This window comes from Callithrix jacchus, chromosome 2 (genome assembly GCF_049354715.1).
Source record: "Callithrix jacchus isolate 240 chromosome 2, calJac240_pri, whole genome shotgun sequence".
In the NCBI taxonomy this organism is placed as follows: domain Eukaryota; kingdom Metazoa; phylum Chordata; class Mammalia; order Primates; family Cebidae; genus Callithrix; species Callithrix jacchus.
Window position 1 is genome coordinate 90800798 of NC_133503.1, and position 15301 is coordinate 90816098.

Genomic DNA, 15301 nt, shown 5'->3' on the forward strand with positions numbered 1-15301 from the left:
TTCACTTTTTCACCACCCCTGCAATATGGCTGCCAACCATTTACTAAAAAGATCATTTTTAAACCCACTGCTTTGCAGTGTTTTTTCTGGCATTTATCATTTGTGCATGTAAGTGAAAATATATTTCTATGCTTTAAATTCTCTTCTATTGTTCTGTTTTTCTCTGTGCCAGTTTCATAGTGTTTTGATTAATGTTGCTTTATAATAGGTTTAACTGGTAGGGCAAAATCTTCTGTATTTTTCTTCAAGAGTATCTTGGTATTTTTACCCTTTGCATTAACATAATTTCAGAATCAGCTTTGTGAAATCCCCCAAAAGTATCTCTCCAAATTTTTATTCAGATTACATTAACTCATGAATCAGTTTTCCAGAATTGTCTTCCATTCCATGAACATAGTATAAGTCTCCTTTTATTTAGTTTTTTTTTTGTAAAGTTATTCAATAAAGTACAGAATGTTGGTGGGAATATGGATTGGCATAGCCATTATGAACAACTGGATAGTAGTTTCTAAAGAAATTAAAACTATAACTACCATATGATCCTACAGTCTTTTCTGGGCATATACCTGAATGAAATAAAATCACCATCTTGTAAAGGTATCTGCAATCCCATGTTCATTGCAGCATTATTCACAATAATAAAGATATGGAAGTAACCTAAGTATCCATCAATAGATGAATGGATAAAGAAACCATGTTACTATACTATGGAATGTTATACAGCTCTAAAGAAAAAACAAGTTCCGCCATTTGCCATGGATGAACTTGGAGGACGTTATGCTAAGTGAAATATGCCAGACATAGAAATAAAAATATTATATGATCTCACTTATATGTGGAATATTAAAAAAATCAAATATAAAGAGTCAGGGAATGAAATAGTGATTGGAGAGTTACGGGGCACAGGAAACGGGGAGATGTGGGTAAGAGGATACAAAGTAGCAGATATATAAGATGAAGAAGTCTGGAGGTCTGATATACAACATGAGGACCACAGGTCATAAAATTGTTCTGTGTATGGGATTCATGCTAAATGAGTAGATTATAGCTGTTCTTGTCAGAGAAATTAAAAAAGGGTAGCTGTGAGATGATGGATGTGTTAATTTGCTTTACTTTAGTAACCTTTTTGCTATCTATACGTATCCTATAGTATGTTGTATACGTTAAATGTACAAAATAGATTTTATTTAAAAATAAAGTACAGAGAATAATTATTGAGACACTAACATGTAAACATTTATAATTTTACATAATTGTATTATTCCATAATTATTTCATATGTCTCTCTGCCACTTTTACTGTCACTAAATAAATTAACATGTTATACATGTACAGAGGTAGAGGAAGATAAAAGAATACATTAAAAACAGGTAGATACAACATAAACACTCAAAGTCAAGAAATGACAATTTTTTATTTTAAAAGTGTTTCAAAAATTATTGTGAATTCTTGTTCTCTCTTTTCTGTTTGTATTGTTTGGGAATGTTTTTAAAGAAGTATCTAAAGATAGAAATACAAGATCTAATTACTTTGGTGAGTATTGTACATTTTAATGATGCTCAGACCATGTACTTAAAGGGTAAAAAGGGTGAAAAACTAAAATTTTACTTGTCTCAAAATATTTCTTTAATGAAAATATTCATACCTTTTATAAAAAAACTACAGCGACAGTATTTTAACTCTAGCAATATTTTCTTGGCCAAGTAACTCTTTCTTCTCTGGTATTCAGTAAAATCTTTCCCTTTTGTTTCTCCTGCTGCTTAGATTACTTTCTCTCTACCTATTTCATAGCTTTTCCTCTTCCATCCTTCTGTAAAAGCTTCCTCAGATCCATCTCATCCTATACCTATGACTATTTTGTCTGACTTTTTATGTAGTAAAGCTGAGCTGCTTCACATGTATTCATTACACTGTGAAGAACTCATTGCAAATCACTCCACCATCATGCTCATTAACATCAGCATCAGCACTATCATTTTCATCAACATTTTTGCTAGTATTGAGTGCTTACTGTAATGCTGGGCATTGCTAAGCACTTCACATACATTAGCTCCTTAAAGTACATATATCCTTTAAGGTTATTAATGTTTTAAGTCTGAGAATTCAAAAAAACTTGTTTGAGATCATTGAACTATTATGGGGATTTCAACTCAGGTGTGTTTAACTTAAGATCTCCTGCTTATAGTTGCTATGCTTTTCTTTCTCTCAATTCATATTATTTTTTTCTCTCAATTCACATTATTTTTATTCAATGTTATATAAGATACAGATGTTCTTAGTAAAATGAAACAGCATACAGTTTAACTCAGGTAGTTTCTTTCTTTTTTTCTTTATTTTAAGAGCTAGGGTCTTACTCATTCATCCAGGCTAGAGTGCAGAGGCACTATCTTAGCTTACTACAGTCTCAAGCTTCTGGGCTCACGTGATTGTCTCATCTCAGCCTCCGAATAGCTGCAACTACAGGCATGTGCCACCACACCTAGCTAATTTTAAATTTTTTGTAGAGATGGGGTCTCGCTATATTGCACAGGTTGGTTTTGAACTCTAGACTCAAGTGATGCTCTCACTTTGGCCTCCCAAAGTGCTGGGATTAAGGCATGAGCCATGTACCCTGGGCCCAGCTCAGAGTAAATTTTAAAATAAAAATTTTATTCAGCAAGTGATGATGTTGTAATTGTATAATATGTGTTGAGTTTCACATCTAGGCTAGTCTATCATTTATTTTTCAAGAGCTGCTTATGAAGCCGTGACAGCTTTTGAAATTGATAGAATTGCCCACAGTTAAATGAAGTTTTTTTTGGTAGAATATGTTTGACTAGCAAGACATTTTAAATTGGTTATTACTTAGGCAATACTAGTATTAACAAATCAGTTTCTAAAATCCTAAATTATTTTCTAATTTAAATTTTCTAATAAAGGGAATAAATTGACCCAATATGACCTAATAAAAGGAATAAAAAGTCCAATATGAAAAATGCATACATGTTACCACACTCCAGTTGGGCAAATTTAATTTCACTTGATATTATAAAAGTTAATTTCTGTAGCATTGTTCAACAGAGACTTGTCTTTATTAGCTATTGTTGGAAAAAAGGAATTGGAGCAGCAGAAAATAACCTACAGTGACCTCTTTCAGGCATTATTTCATGGCATAATGTTTTGTTAATTTACTGAAATAATTCTGAAATTATTTATTATTATTTAAAACTTTAGATTACTTCTGTGAATCCACATTTTTTAAAGAATAGTTATGCCTAAGGGCAAGAAGTTGGACAATTTTACTTCTAAAGATTGCTTCCAATCCTATGATCTTATGAATCTATGTGTTTTTCTTCCTTCTGGATATATTTCCATACCCATAGTTCCCAGCCATTTTAGATGGGTTACATGGAGTTTTATGGAAATTAGTAGAGATTAAATATTGCATTAACAGTAAAACCTAGTAATTAAGATGTTTGGCTAAATAAACTCAGTTAACAGAAATTAAATTTTGTATTATTCCTTAGAGTTACTCAAATGTGAAGTTTTTAAGTGCTTAATTTTTAGACTTCTCAATGATGTATTTGTATTTTTTAACATTAAAGTTTTTGTGTGTTGGAGAAGTATTATGTAACTTTTAAATTTTTGTGTTAAAAGTTGTTAATGATTACTTTGTTTGATAGTATCTCATAATTTCCACAAGCCTTCTTCGTTCTTTTTTTATTCTCTTTTCTCCTCTGATTGGATAATTTCAGATGTCTTATCTTTGAGCTCACTGACTACTCTGGATGAAGTCGGCTGTTAAAACATTCCACTGACTTTTTCATTTCAGTTATTGTATTCATTATCTGTAGGATTTCTGTTATTTTTGTTTTTATTTCTTTGTCAAACTTATCCTTTTCTTCATGAATTGCTTTCCAAAATTTATTTAATATTCTATTCATGTTTTCTTGTAGTCGCCTGAACTTCTTCAAGAGAATTATTCTGAATTCTTTGTCAGTCATTTTATGGATTTCCTTTCTTTTGGGTTCATTACTGGGGCTTCATTTCTTTTGTTTGTTATATTTTCCCGATTATATAAGAAAAGCTGAATTTTAAACCAAGTGTATTCTACATTAGTTTCTTTTTTGTAATTTTAGAAATATTATTTTCCATAGAAACTGGTAAGATACGCAGATTCTAAAGTCATTCCAGAAAAAAAATAATATTGTGTTGGAGAAATAGCACTAATATTACCATTTTATCTACAGCTAAGACCATTTTAAGCTTGATTTTTATCACATTTTCTGAGTTTCAACATTAATTCCTGGAATCTCTATTTTTTATAAAAACTGTTATAGGTTTCATAGTGTGGTAAAGCTGGAGCAGGACATAGATACAGATATTTGTGTGTCACTTTTATACTTGTATAAGAGAAGGCTCCTCACTCTAAACCATTGTTTTTTAAACTAGGTTCAGCAGAACTCTAAACTTTTTGAAGGGTGCCTCAACCTTGCTTTTCAGTGGAACAGCTTTCTTTTTATTTGTTTAATATACTGGGATTTGCCTAAGAGTTTATCCTTCTAGTTATTAACCTGGTGATGAAACTGGCCCTTGAGTAAGCCTTAATAGATTCATATGCAGCTCTGACCTAATTTTGGAACCATAAGTTATTTCATCTCTCTGTGCTTTAGTTCTCTCATTTGTAAAATGGAGATGATGAAGGTACTTATTTCTTATGGCCTTTGTGAGAATTAAATAATACATGTTCATTATTTAGAATAGCATTTAGGGTTCAGTAAATGCATGAAACTTTGTAATAAATTAATACATCTCTGTTAGAACTGGCATCTATGTAATGGCACACCTGGAGTCTTATCCATCATATTGTTGACCTAAGGGAGGGAATGGAAGTGGTGAAGTGGATTGAGAGATGGGAGCTAGAATAAAAAATTTAGTACCTCTCTTTCAAAGGGCAGCTTGTAAGCTTGAGATAAAGAATCTTGCTGTGAAAGAGTGTAGAAATAAGATTGATACAAAAAGGAGGGTTTTTTTTTTTTTGGTGTGTGTGTTTTAATGGTGAAGACTTTAAGATGCTACTAAAAGAAAGTTTATTATAACTTCCATTTTAGAAATAGTCAACTCTTCCAGATCTTATTTCTATAATTAGTTTCACATCTTTTCCATTGGTTCTCTGAACTGGTTAAAATTTGAATTTCTGAATCTGTGTTCCTGCAATATTTGTAGAGAACCAACTTCCAAAAGGATTATAATTTCTGAAACATTTATTGAGTCAGCATGGCTTTCAAATTTTTCATAGTAAGATTACTCTTTCAAGTTTTAGGATTGATCACTAAAAGATAGATTTTGACATCATCAGTTCCAGCTATCTGATTTTATAGTTGAGGAGGAACTGAAGGAAAAGAATGTGTTGGTTGAGATGAATTGATTAGTTATTGTCAGATTTGAAATGATAATTATTTTTCAATAGAGATGCTTTCTGAATACCATACTTTCATCATAGGTTAATTTTTCTTTTTCTTAGAATAATTTTGCTTTGGATTTTCTTAAATTTTTGTTAAGAAGACAAGGCAACTTCTTACAAATTATTTATTATGATTCCTCTGACTTCTCAAGAAGATAGATTAGAAGGGGTTCTTTCTGCTCTTGCTCGTTTGCTCACTGAATCAAGTGTGTAATAAGCATAAAAGGAAGATGTGAGAAGATTAATAAGGTATCATCTAATATGTATGTTAATAATATGACATTTTAGCTATTTAGTCTTTTGCTACATCTAGTTTCATTATAATTTCTGGAGAGATTCAAATTCTGAGTTTTGTTACATTAAAACTCCTCCCTCAAATAACAAACCAAATTTGCTTCAGTAAACAAAATTACCTGTGAATTTTGCATGTTTCCCAAAGATTTTATTGTAATCAACTGTCTGTTATAAATTTCTCCAATGAAAACTTGGAATTGAGTGTTGAAAGAAGTAGTTGACTGTAGTCTGTTCTAGTTGCTTTGGTGAAATATCAAAGTTGTTAGTAATTATTTAGTCTATACTGTAAACTACTCTTATAGTTATTTAATCATAGGCTAGCTTTTATCACTGTACACGTTGCTTTACCATTTTCTTCCATTTCTGTCCCCTTCCAGATCTTTTTCCTACCTTTCCCATTAGTAGAAATGCACAGTAGTTTCAGAATAATCATACCTAAAACACTGTTAGTCAAATCTGCTTTAAAGGACATATTCTAAAATTGAATGCCTTCTTTTATAATGTCTACATAGCAGCAGTAGCAATTTGTTTCTCCCTTTTTCAACCCCTGCCCCTCAGGAAATAAATGATATAAGTTGTAATGAATTCTTTGAACAAAAAGCACAGACTAGAAGAACCATATTTGTCATCATGGGGGACTGTCATGCGGAGGAGAGAGGGGACTGAGGGACAAGATACCACTGATGGGAGAGTTTTGATAGTGTCAAGAAGTGAGAGACTCACACAGCTTTGAGGATACTAGAAAATAAATATGACCTAATTAAAGAGTTTCTTCATGGCAAAAGAAACTATCAATGCAATAAACGGACAACCTACAGAATGAGTGAAAATATTTGGAAACTATGCATCTGACAAAGGTCTAATATCCACAATCTATAAGAAGATTAAACAAATTTACAAGCAAAAAACAAAGAACCCCATTAAAAAGTGGACAAAGGACACGAAAATACAGTTTTCAAAAGATGACATACATGTGGCCAATAAGCAGATGAAAAAATGCTTAGTATCACTAATTATTAGAAAAACACAAATCAAAACCACAATGAGATACCTTCTCACACCAGTCAGAATGGCTATTGTTAAAAAATCAAAAAATAATAGATGCTGGTGAGGTTGTGGAGAAAAGGGAATGTTTATACACTACTGGTAGCAATGTAAATTAGTTCAGCCACTGTGGAAATCAGTGTGAAAATTTCTCAAAGAACTTAAAATAGAACAACCATTTGACCCAGCAATCTCATTGGGTATATACACAAAGGAATATAAATAATTCTACCATAAAGACACAAGTGTACTCATATGTTCATTGTGGCACTATTCACACTAACAAAGACATGGATTCAAGCAAAATGCCCATCAGTGATAGACCAGATTAAAAAATGTGGTACATATACAGAATGGAATAATGTACAGCCACAAAAATAATTAGATCATGTCCTTTGGAGTAACATGAACAGAACTGGAGGCCATTATCCTAAACAGACTAACACGGGAACAGAAAACCAAATACCATGTGTTCTTATAAGTGTTTGCTAAACATTGAGTACATATGGACACAAAGAAGGGAACAGGAGATACTGGCAACTAGTTGGAGGAAGGAGAGGATTGAAAACTATCAGGTAATAACTATGCTTATTACCTAGGTGTCAAGATAATCTGTATACCAAACCCCCAAGACACACAGCTTACTTAAAAATTAACCTGCACATGCACCCCAGAACCTTAAATAAAAAATAAATAAACCATCTTTAAAAAAGAATGGAATGGAAAAACATGCAACTAAACAAAACAACCGTGAAATAATTCTTTAAAGTCATTATGTTGTTTTTCTCTCCCACTTTAAATATATGAGAGTTTCAAGCAAAAAAAGCAAAATATTGTTGCCATTTGGTGGTATTAGTCTTTTTGATTTTAGCTACTCTAGTGAGTGTGAAATGTTACCCTAATGTGGTTTTAATTTATATTAGATCATGTTGACTACTTTTTTATGTACCTATTTGCCATTCTTATATCTTCTTTTATGAAGTGTATGTTCAGTCTTTACTTGGATATATAGTAGTTTGTATATATTGTGGATGTGTCTTCTTCTGTACAGCTATCTTCTTGCTTCTACTATTAACAGTAACAACAACAAAAGGATGTTATACATAAAAGATATTGATACAATGAATACTTCTAAACTGCTGGCAGTTTTGGAAGGAAAGTAATCAGCATTTAAAACACAGACTTTATAATTTTAAAATTAAAACAAAAATTATATTCTATTTTGTTTTTGATTTCAGGTGCAGTTAAAAACTAGCATTTCTAGTCAGTATGTAATTCGGATGCAGCCAACTAATAGATGCCTTTCTACACTGGAGTGTGCAGCTGTTGCTCTTTCCATCCTAGAGAAAAATAATTACATACAAGAGGTATGTCTTTGGAAGGTTATAATTTTTGAAAGTGGAAGTTTTCTTAGATTTTACATAGAAGATTTAGACATACTTGTTAAATTTGTAACTCATGTGACAAGTAGAATCTTCTATGATAGATATTTATGTACTTTTATAACCTTCTTTCCCCTCTGGTGTTTTTCTGTGTTAGCTTAGCGTTACAGATCGCATTATATAAATATTCATACTAAGCTGTGCAAACAGCATTTGTAATATGCTAAATTATATTTAAGTAGCACAACATTAAATAGTTTTTGGCTAGATATTTCTTTTAGTGTTTTCTCTTTTCTTTTTTGTATTTTGTGTTATCTTATGCTCAGCCTTTTCTTTTTTGTTAAAAGAACATTCTATAGCAACATTTTTCTGTTTGCATTGGTGCTGTTATTTGAGTTGGTATACTAACTTTCTGATTCTTGTATTAACCTTGCTTAGAGTGTAATAATAAATTTTTATTTCTTTTCTTTTCTTTTTATTTTTGAGACAGTCTCACTCTGTTGCCCATGCTAGTGTGGAATGGTACAAACTTGGCTCACTGCAACCTCTACCTACTGGGTTCAAGTGATTGTCCTGCCTCAGCCTCCCAAGTAGCTGGGATTACAGGCGCCTGCCACCACACTCAGCTAATTTTTGTATTTTTAATAAAGATGGGGTTTCACCTTGTTAGCCAGGCTAGTCTCGAACTCCTGACCTCAGGTGATCTGCCCACTTCAGCCTCCCAAAGTGCTGGGATTACAGGCGTGAGCCACTGCGCCCAGCAAAAAGACATTTTTTTTGTGTGGAAAAAAAATGCCTAGAGAATATGAAAACATTATAACCTGCAATTATTTTATTTAATTTGTATGAAAACATGTTGATTTTATATATAATTAATAATCACCAGCAAAGAATAATGTTTCAGTTTGCTTACTAACATCTCAGTCTTTTGGAACATATAAGAAACTTTGCATTGGTAGCAAAAGAAAAAAATAGTAAAAAAACCCTAAGTTGTTAGTTTTTTTTTAATTATTGAAAAATGTTGATAAAACTCAAGAAAATCAGAGGATAATAAGCACAACTAAATGGGATTTATGACTCCCCCTTCAAAACATAGCATAAACACACGCATGCACACACATACGTGCACACACACGTGTGAAGAACTGTTTCCTGCCTTCCTTTCTCATTATACGTTGTGGTTACGGGTATGAGTATGCCTTAAACATGAAGGAAATTTCAACAATGGATGTAAGCTCAGTTCAGCGTAAATGTGTTAGTTACCAAGATATTAATCCTAAAGAGAACAAAAAGATCTCAAAAGCAAGGAGTGTTAAAGAATGTTAGAAGCACGGAATTGCTTTTTTCCTCTCCTCTACCCTAAGCGGTGGAAAGTGTCAGAGTTGGAGACTTTTCTTTTGAAAGAAGTAGGCTTTCTTTTTATGTAGCCCCTCTCTCTCTCTTTCTCTCTCTCTCTCTCTCTCTCTCTCTCTCTCTCTCTCTCTCTCTCTGTGTGTGTGTGTGTGTGTGTGTGTGTGTGTGTGTGTGTGTGTGTAGACTTTGTTTTGGGTCTAGGCAATTTCACTTTCTCTGTTCTTTGAAAAAATATTCATGAAAGACCCTAGATTGTTACTTTAAATGAGCAAGGAGTGTTCTCAGATACTTTTCCATCTCTTCTAACCTTATCTCCTACTCCCATGTCCCTAGCCATGAACATAGTACTTTACATACCTCATACTTGTCTTTCTGTTTTATTTACCATCATTTCTGCATTTTCTTAAGCAAATGTATATACATACACAATCTTTATAGATGTCTTAATAGAATGATGTAACCCAGTGCTGTTGTTTAAACTTGCTTTCTCTACGGTCTCTGTATCTTCTTTTTTGTTGATGTAAAACTCTAAGATCAGACAACATCAGACTAAAGACCCATTGAAAGTTCAAATTTTGAGAGAAGAATATATTCCTTAGCTAATAGATTTAGAGCTTGCTTTTCTCCTTTTGGGTTCTGGAAAGAATTCTCTATGGACCTGTATCTCTTATCCCCACAACTGGAATTGGATCTTTACTGCAATCCAAAATGGAACCTTTAATGTTAGTAGTGGTGGTAGTTATGGTAATAGTAGTTGTAGAATAACAGAGTTAGAGTTAAGGATAGAGTTTCTACTACTAGTATTACTGTTACTACTGCTACTACTACTACCACTACTACTACAACTACTACTAATTCTGCTAGTGCTCCCTTCTCTCCATTTTTATATACTACTACTAATTCTGCTAGTATTCCCTTCTCTTAAGTTTTATATTATTTTGGTATTAATTAATATAGCATCTACTTGTAAAAAATGATAAATTAAAAAAATTAATGTACCATTATTTTAAGATCCTATTAACTAAGAATGTTTCAGGCTTTATTTTACAAATATTCGAGACTCTACAGTGTATTAGAATGAATTTTTTCCAAGTTGACTGATAAGGAACTTTTTGAAAAAATGTGTAACATATATTTAGGACAACTTTCTTAATGTTGTTTTAGGGCTTCTTCTCCATCAGCAGTTTTTTCATTCATTACTTTTGTTGTTTTATATAACCCAAGGCAGTGATGACATAAAGCCACAGGCTGACTTGAGTCTTGCTAGATTATGCTTTGTGATGTGATATCTTAAAAAACAAAACCAAAAAAGGAATCCTTATTGTGACCACTTGAGACTTGTAAAATACGTTCTGAGTATAGTGTCTAACAAAAGGCAAAGTTTAAGACAACAGAAAGGTGACAAGACCCTTTATCTCTTCAGCTTTTGTTTTTGTTGTCTGTGGATAAAATTAATCACAAAGTCCCAAGATAATAGTGAGCTCTTTGAGCCCTCATTCTGTTTGCTTTGGTGGCCAGGCACAAGAAGACTACAGTGGCCAGGAGTAGAAAAAGGATGTTTGACAGTCAAACCTGTGATTTGGGAGGTACTGATAACATGATGGGAGCATGAGCAGAAGAAATACCTAATGAAACATCTCAAGTTGCTTATTACTACAGATGGCAAAAATTGCCTCCAGCCACAATTTGTAGTAAAAGCTATTTTCCTTGTGGGGGAACCCCACCCCCTTTTCAAATCTAGTTAAAAGAAAAAAATTAGCGTCTAGTTACGATAGTAAATTAGCATCTTTGTGAACTGCAGTTTCAGTTTGCCCCAAACACTGGTGTTTTCTTTCCTTCCTGGGGAGGAAAACCATGGCGTACACTTTTTCCCAATAACCTTTTATCAGGGGCATTCTAATAAAACCTTAAGATGATGGGGAAGAATAGTAAATTTTTTTTTCTTTTTCCTTTTTTTCTCTTCTCATTGGTTTGCTTTACTTCTCTCCCTGCCTCCCTCCCTCCCTCCTCTGTCTCTCTCTCTCTCTCTCTCTCTCTCTTTCTTTCTTTCTTTCTTTCTTTCTTTTCTGACAGAGCCTTGCTCAGGCTGGAGTGCAGTGGCGTGATCTTGGTTCACTGCAACTTCTGCCTCCCAGGTTTAAGCAATCATCCCACCTCAGCCTCCCAAGTAGCTGGGAACTACAGGTGCCTGCCATCATGCCCAGCTTATATTTGCATTTTTTGTAGAGATGGGAGAGGTGGGAGGAGTCTTATATTGTCCAGACTGGTCTTGAACTCCTAGGTTTGAGTGATCTATCCACCTTGGCCTGCCAAAATGTTGGAATTACAGGCTTAAGCCTCCAGGGCCACCAGAGAAGAGAAATTTTCACTTGGCTTCATTCTATAGAGGCAGGGCTCCTCAAAGTAAAGAACTTGGTAGAGAATAACTTTGTTAGTCTGTTGTCTCATCTTCATCCTTATTCTAGGGCAGTTTTTCAAACACCTGAAAGCATGGCTACATGAAAGTAGCAAGATGTGGACTTTGAAGTTGCTTTGAATTACAACTTAATTATCATCAGTTTTTGCAAGTGGGCAGACCACATAATTTCTTTGTACTTGTTTTATTGTACAAAAACAACTATTTGTTGTTTTCAAGAACTGAGATAATATGTTTCATAGGATTTCAAGAACTGAGATAATAATGAGTAATTGCCACAGTTGTCAACACAGACACTCAAGAAGAGTTAATCCTTTTGCCCTTCCTTTCCTCTATTATTTTTGCCTGTAGATTGGCAAAAGAAAGTGTGAACTAAAAGATGGTGGCTTTCATTAGCTCTTGTAGTATTTACCAGGACTTTTCATACCTTGGAAGCCTTTAGCTTGGGGATTTTTTTTATTACAGAAGCTTCTCTACTTGTGAAGTTTATCATAGGAACTTTTAAAGATAGATGTGGCAAAGCCTCCTGCTGTAGCCTGAGTGCCTTGGCTCTAGCCAGTGCCAATGGTTGGTAGTAATGGTTCCTTGAAAACTGTCAACTTTTCACATATGGCAAAAAGGATTTACTAGGACAGGCTACAACTTTAAAACTTTAAAATTGAAATGGCGTAAGATGACAAAAGTTTATGTGTCTCTCATGCTTTGTTCAGTGAGATTACCTCTGCTCATTGCAGTCACTCAGGCACCCAACCTGATGGAGGAACTATCTAGATAATTCATTCCACTTTCATTAAGGAAGGGGAAAGGAAGGTGATGAATCCTACACCACTTTTAATGCTTCTGCCTTAAGGTGACAAGTATTACTTTTACTCGCATTTCATTAACCAAAGTGAGTTGTATGGCTGTGCCCAGCTTTAAAAAGGGATGGAAAATGCAGTCTGATTATGTACCAAGAAGGAGGTCTGGCATATTTGTGAACAGCTATAGGGAGTGCCAACAGAGATGGAGTAGGGATCTAACCCAGATCTGCCTGTTTCCAAAATTTATTCTCTTCATTACCTCAGAAAATTGATAGAATCTTATCTTCAGAATGTAAAAGTAGGAATCTTTTGACCATAGGAATATTAGTTTTCTTCTGTAGGCAAGAATCTAATAAATATCATAAAATATCCATAGAATCTTCAGTTTTCTTGGTCTGTATGTGGTCCTAGGTATGTTTCCTAGGTACAATGTTTCAGAATACTATCAGTCCATTGTACCCACTCTGTAAAGTATGTAAAGTCTTATATAATTATTTTAGCATTTCCTCTCTTGTTTTCTTTTCTTTTTTTTTTAAATTTTTTATTGGATTTTAGGTTTTGGGGTACATGAGCAGAGCGTGCAAGACCGTTGCGTAGGTACGCACATGGCAGTGTGCTTTGCTTTGCTTCTCCCCTTCACCCACATTTGGCATTTCTCCCCAGGCTATCCCTCCCCACGTCCCCCTCCCACTGGCCCTCCCCTTTTCCCCCCAATAGACCCCAGTGTATAGTACTCCCCTTTCGGTGTCCATGTGTTCTCATTTTTCATCACCCGCCTATGAGTGAGAATATGTGGTGTTTCATTTTCTGTTCTTGTGTCAGTTTGCTGAGGATGATGTTCTCCAGATTCATCCATGTCCCTACAATCGCCACAAACTCATCATTTCTGATTGCTGCATAATATTCCATGGTGTATATGTGCCACATTTTCCCAATCCAGTCTATCATCAATGGGCATTTGGGTTGATTCCAGGTCTTTGCTATTGTAAACAGTGCTGCAATGAACATTCGTGTACATGTGTCCTTATAGTAGAACGATTTATAGTCTTTTGGATATATACCCAGTAATGGGATTGCTGGGTCAAATGGAATTTCTATTTCTAAGGCCTTGAGGAATCACCACACTGTCTTCCACAGTGGTTGAACTAATTTACACTCCCACCAACAGTGTAAAAGTGTTCCTTTGTCTCCACATCCTCTCCAGCATCTGTTGTCTCCAGATTTTTTAATGATCGCCATTCTTACTGGCGTGAGATGGTATCTCAGTGTGGTTTTGATTTGCATCTCTCTGATGACCAGTGACGATGAGCATTTTTTCATGATTGTTGGCCTCATATATGTCTTCTTTTGTAAAGTGTCTGTTCATATCCTTTGCCCACTTTTGAATGGGCTTGTTTGTTTTTTTCCTGTAAATCTGTTTGAGTTCTTTGTAAATTCTGGATATCAGCCCTTTGTCAGATGGGTAAACTGCAAAAATTTTTTCCCATTCTGTTGGTTGCCGATTCACACTAGCGACTGTTTCTTTTGCTGTGCAGAAGCTGTGGAGTTTCATTAGGTCCCATTTGTCTATTTTGGCTTTTGTTGCCAATGCTTTTGGTGTTTTGTTCATGAAGTCCTTGCCTACTCCTATGTCCTGGATAGTTTTGCCTAGATTTCCTTCTAGGGTTTTTATCGTGCCAGGTCTTGTGTTTAAGTCTTTAATCCATCTGGAGTTAATTTTAGTGTAAGGTGTCAGGAAGGGGTCCAGTTTCTGCTTTCTGCACATGGCTAGCCAGTTTTCCCAACACCATTTGTTAAACATGGAATCCTTTCCCCATTGCTGGTTTTTGTCAGGTTTATCAAAGATTGTATAGTTGTATGTATGTTGTGTTGCCTCCGGTGCCTCTGTTTTGTTCCATTGGTCTATATCTCTGTTTTGGTACCAGTACCATGCTGTTTTGATTACTGTAGCCTTGTAGTATAGTTTGAAATCCGGTAGTGTGATGCCCCCCGCTGTGTTCTTTTTGCTTAGAATTGACTTGGCTATGCAGGCTCTCTTTTGGTTCCATATGAAGTTCATGGTGGTTTTTTCCAGTTCTGTGAAGAAAGTCAATGGTAGCTTGATGGGGATAGCATTGATTCTGTAAATTACTTTGGGCAGTATAGCCATTTTCACAATATTAATTCTTCCTTACCATGAACATGGAATGTTTCTCCATCTGTTTGTGTCCTCTCTTATTTCGTTGAACAGTGGTTTGTAGTTCTCCTTGAAGAGGTCCCTTACGTTCCTTGTGAGTTGTATTCCAAGGTATTTTATTCTTTTTGTAGCAATTGGGAATGGCAGTTCGTTCTTGATTTGGCTTTCTTTAAGTCTGTTATTGGTGTAGACGAATGCTTGTGATTTTTGCACATTGATTTTATATCCTGAGAGTTTGCTGAAGCTGCTTATCAGTTTCAGGAGTTTTTGGGCTGAGGCGATGGGGTCTTCTAGGTATACTATCATGTCGTCTGCAAATATAGACAATTTGGCTTCCACCTTTCCTATTTGAATACCCTTTATTTCTTTTTCTTGCCTGATTGCTCTGGCTAG

At 34.5% G+C, this 15301-nt stretch overlaps 1 protein-coding gene across 3 annotated transcripts in view; it reads left to right on the forward strand.

Annotated features, from left to right (window-relative positions):
• Window positions 1–15301, forward strand: part of DTWD2 (DTW motif tRNA-uridine aminocarboxypropyltransferase 2) — a 185079-nt gene that overhangs the window by 157065 nt on the left and 12713 nt on the right. For all 3 annotated transcript variants that reach the window (XM_008991641.5, XM_002744675.6, XM_054252024.2), the window contains one exon: window positions 8020–8148. In XM_008991641.5, the coding sequence (XP_008989889.2) occupies window positions 8020–8148 (129 nt within the window). The remainder of the gene's footprint in view (window positions 1–8019; window positions 8149–15301) is intronic.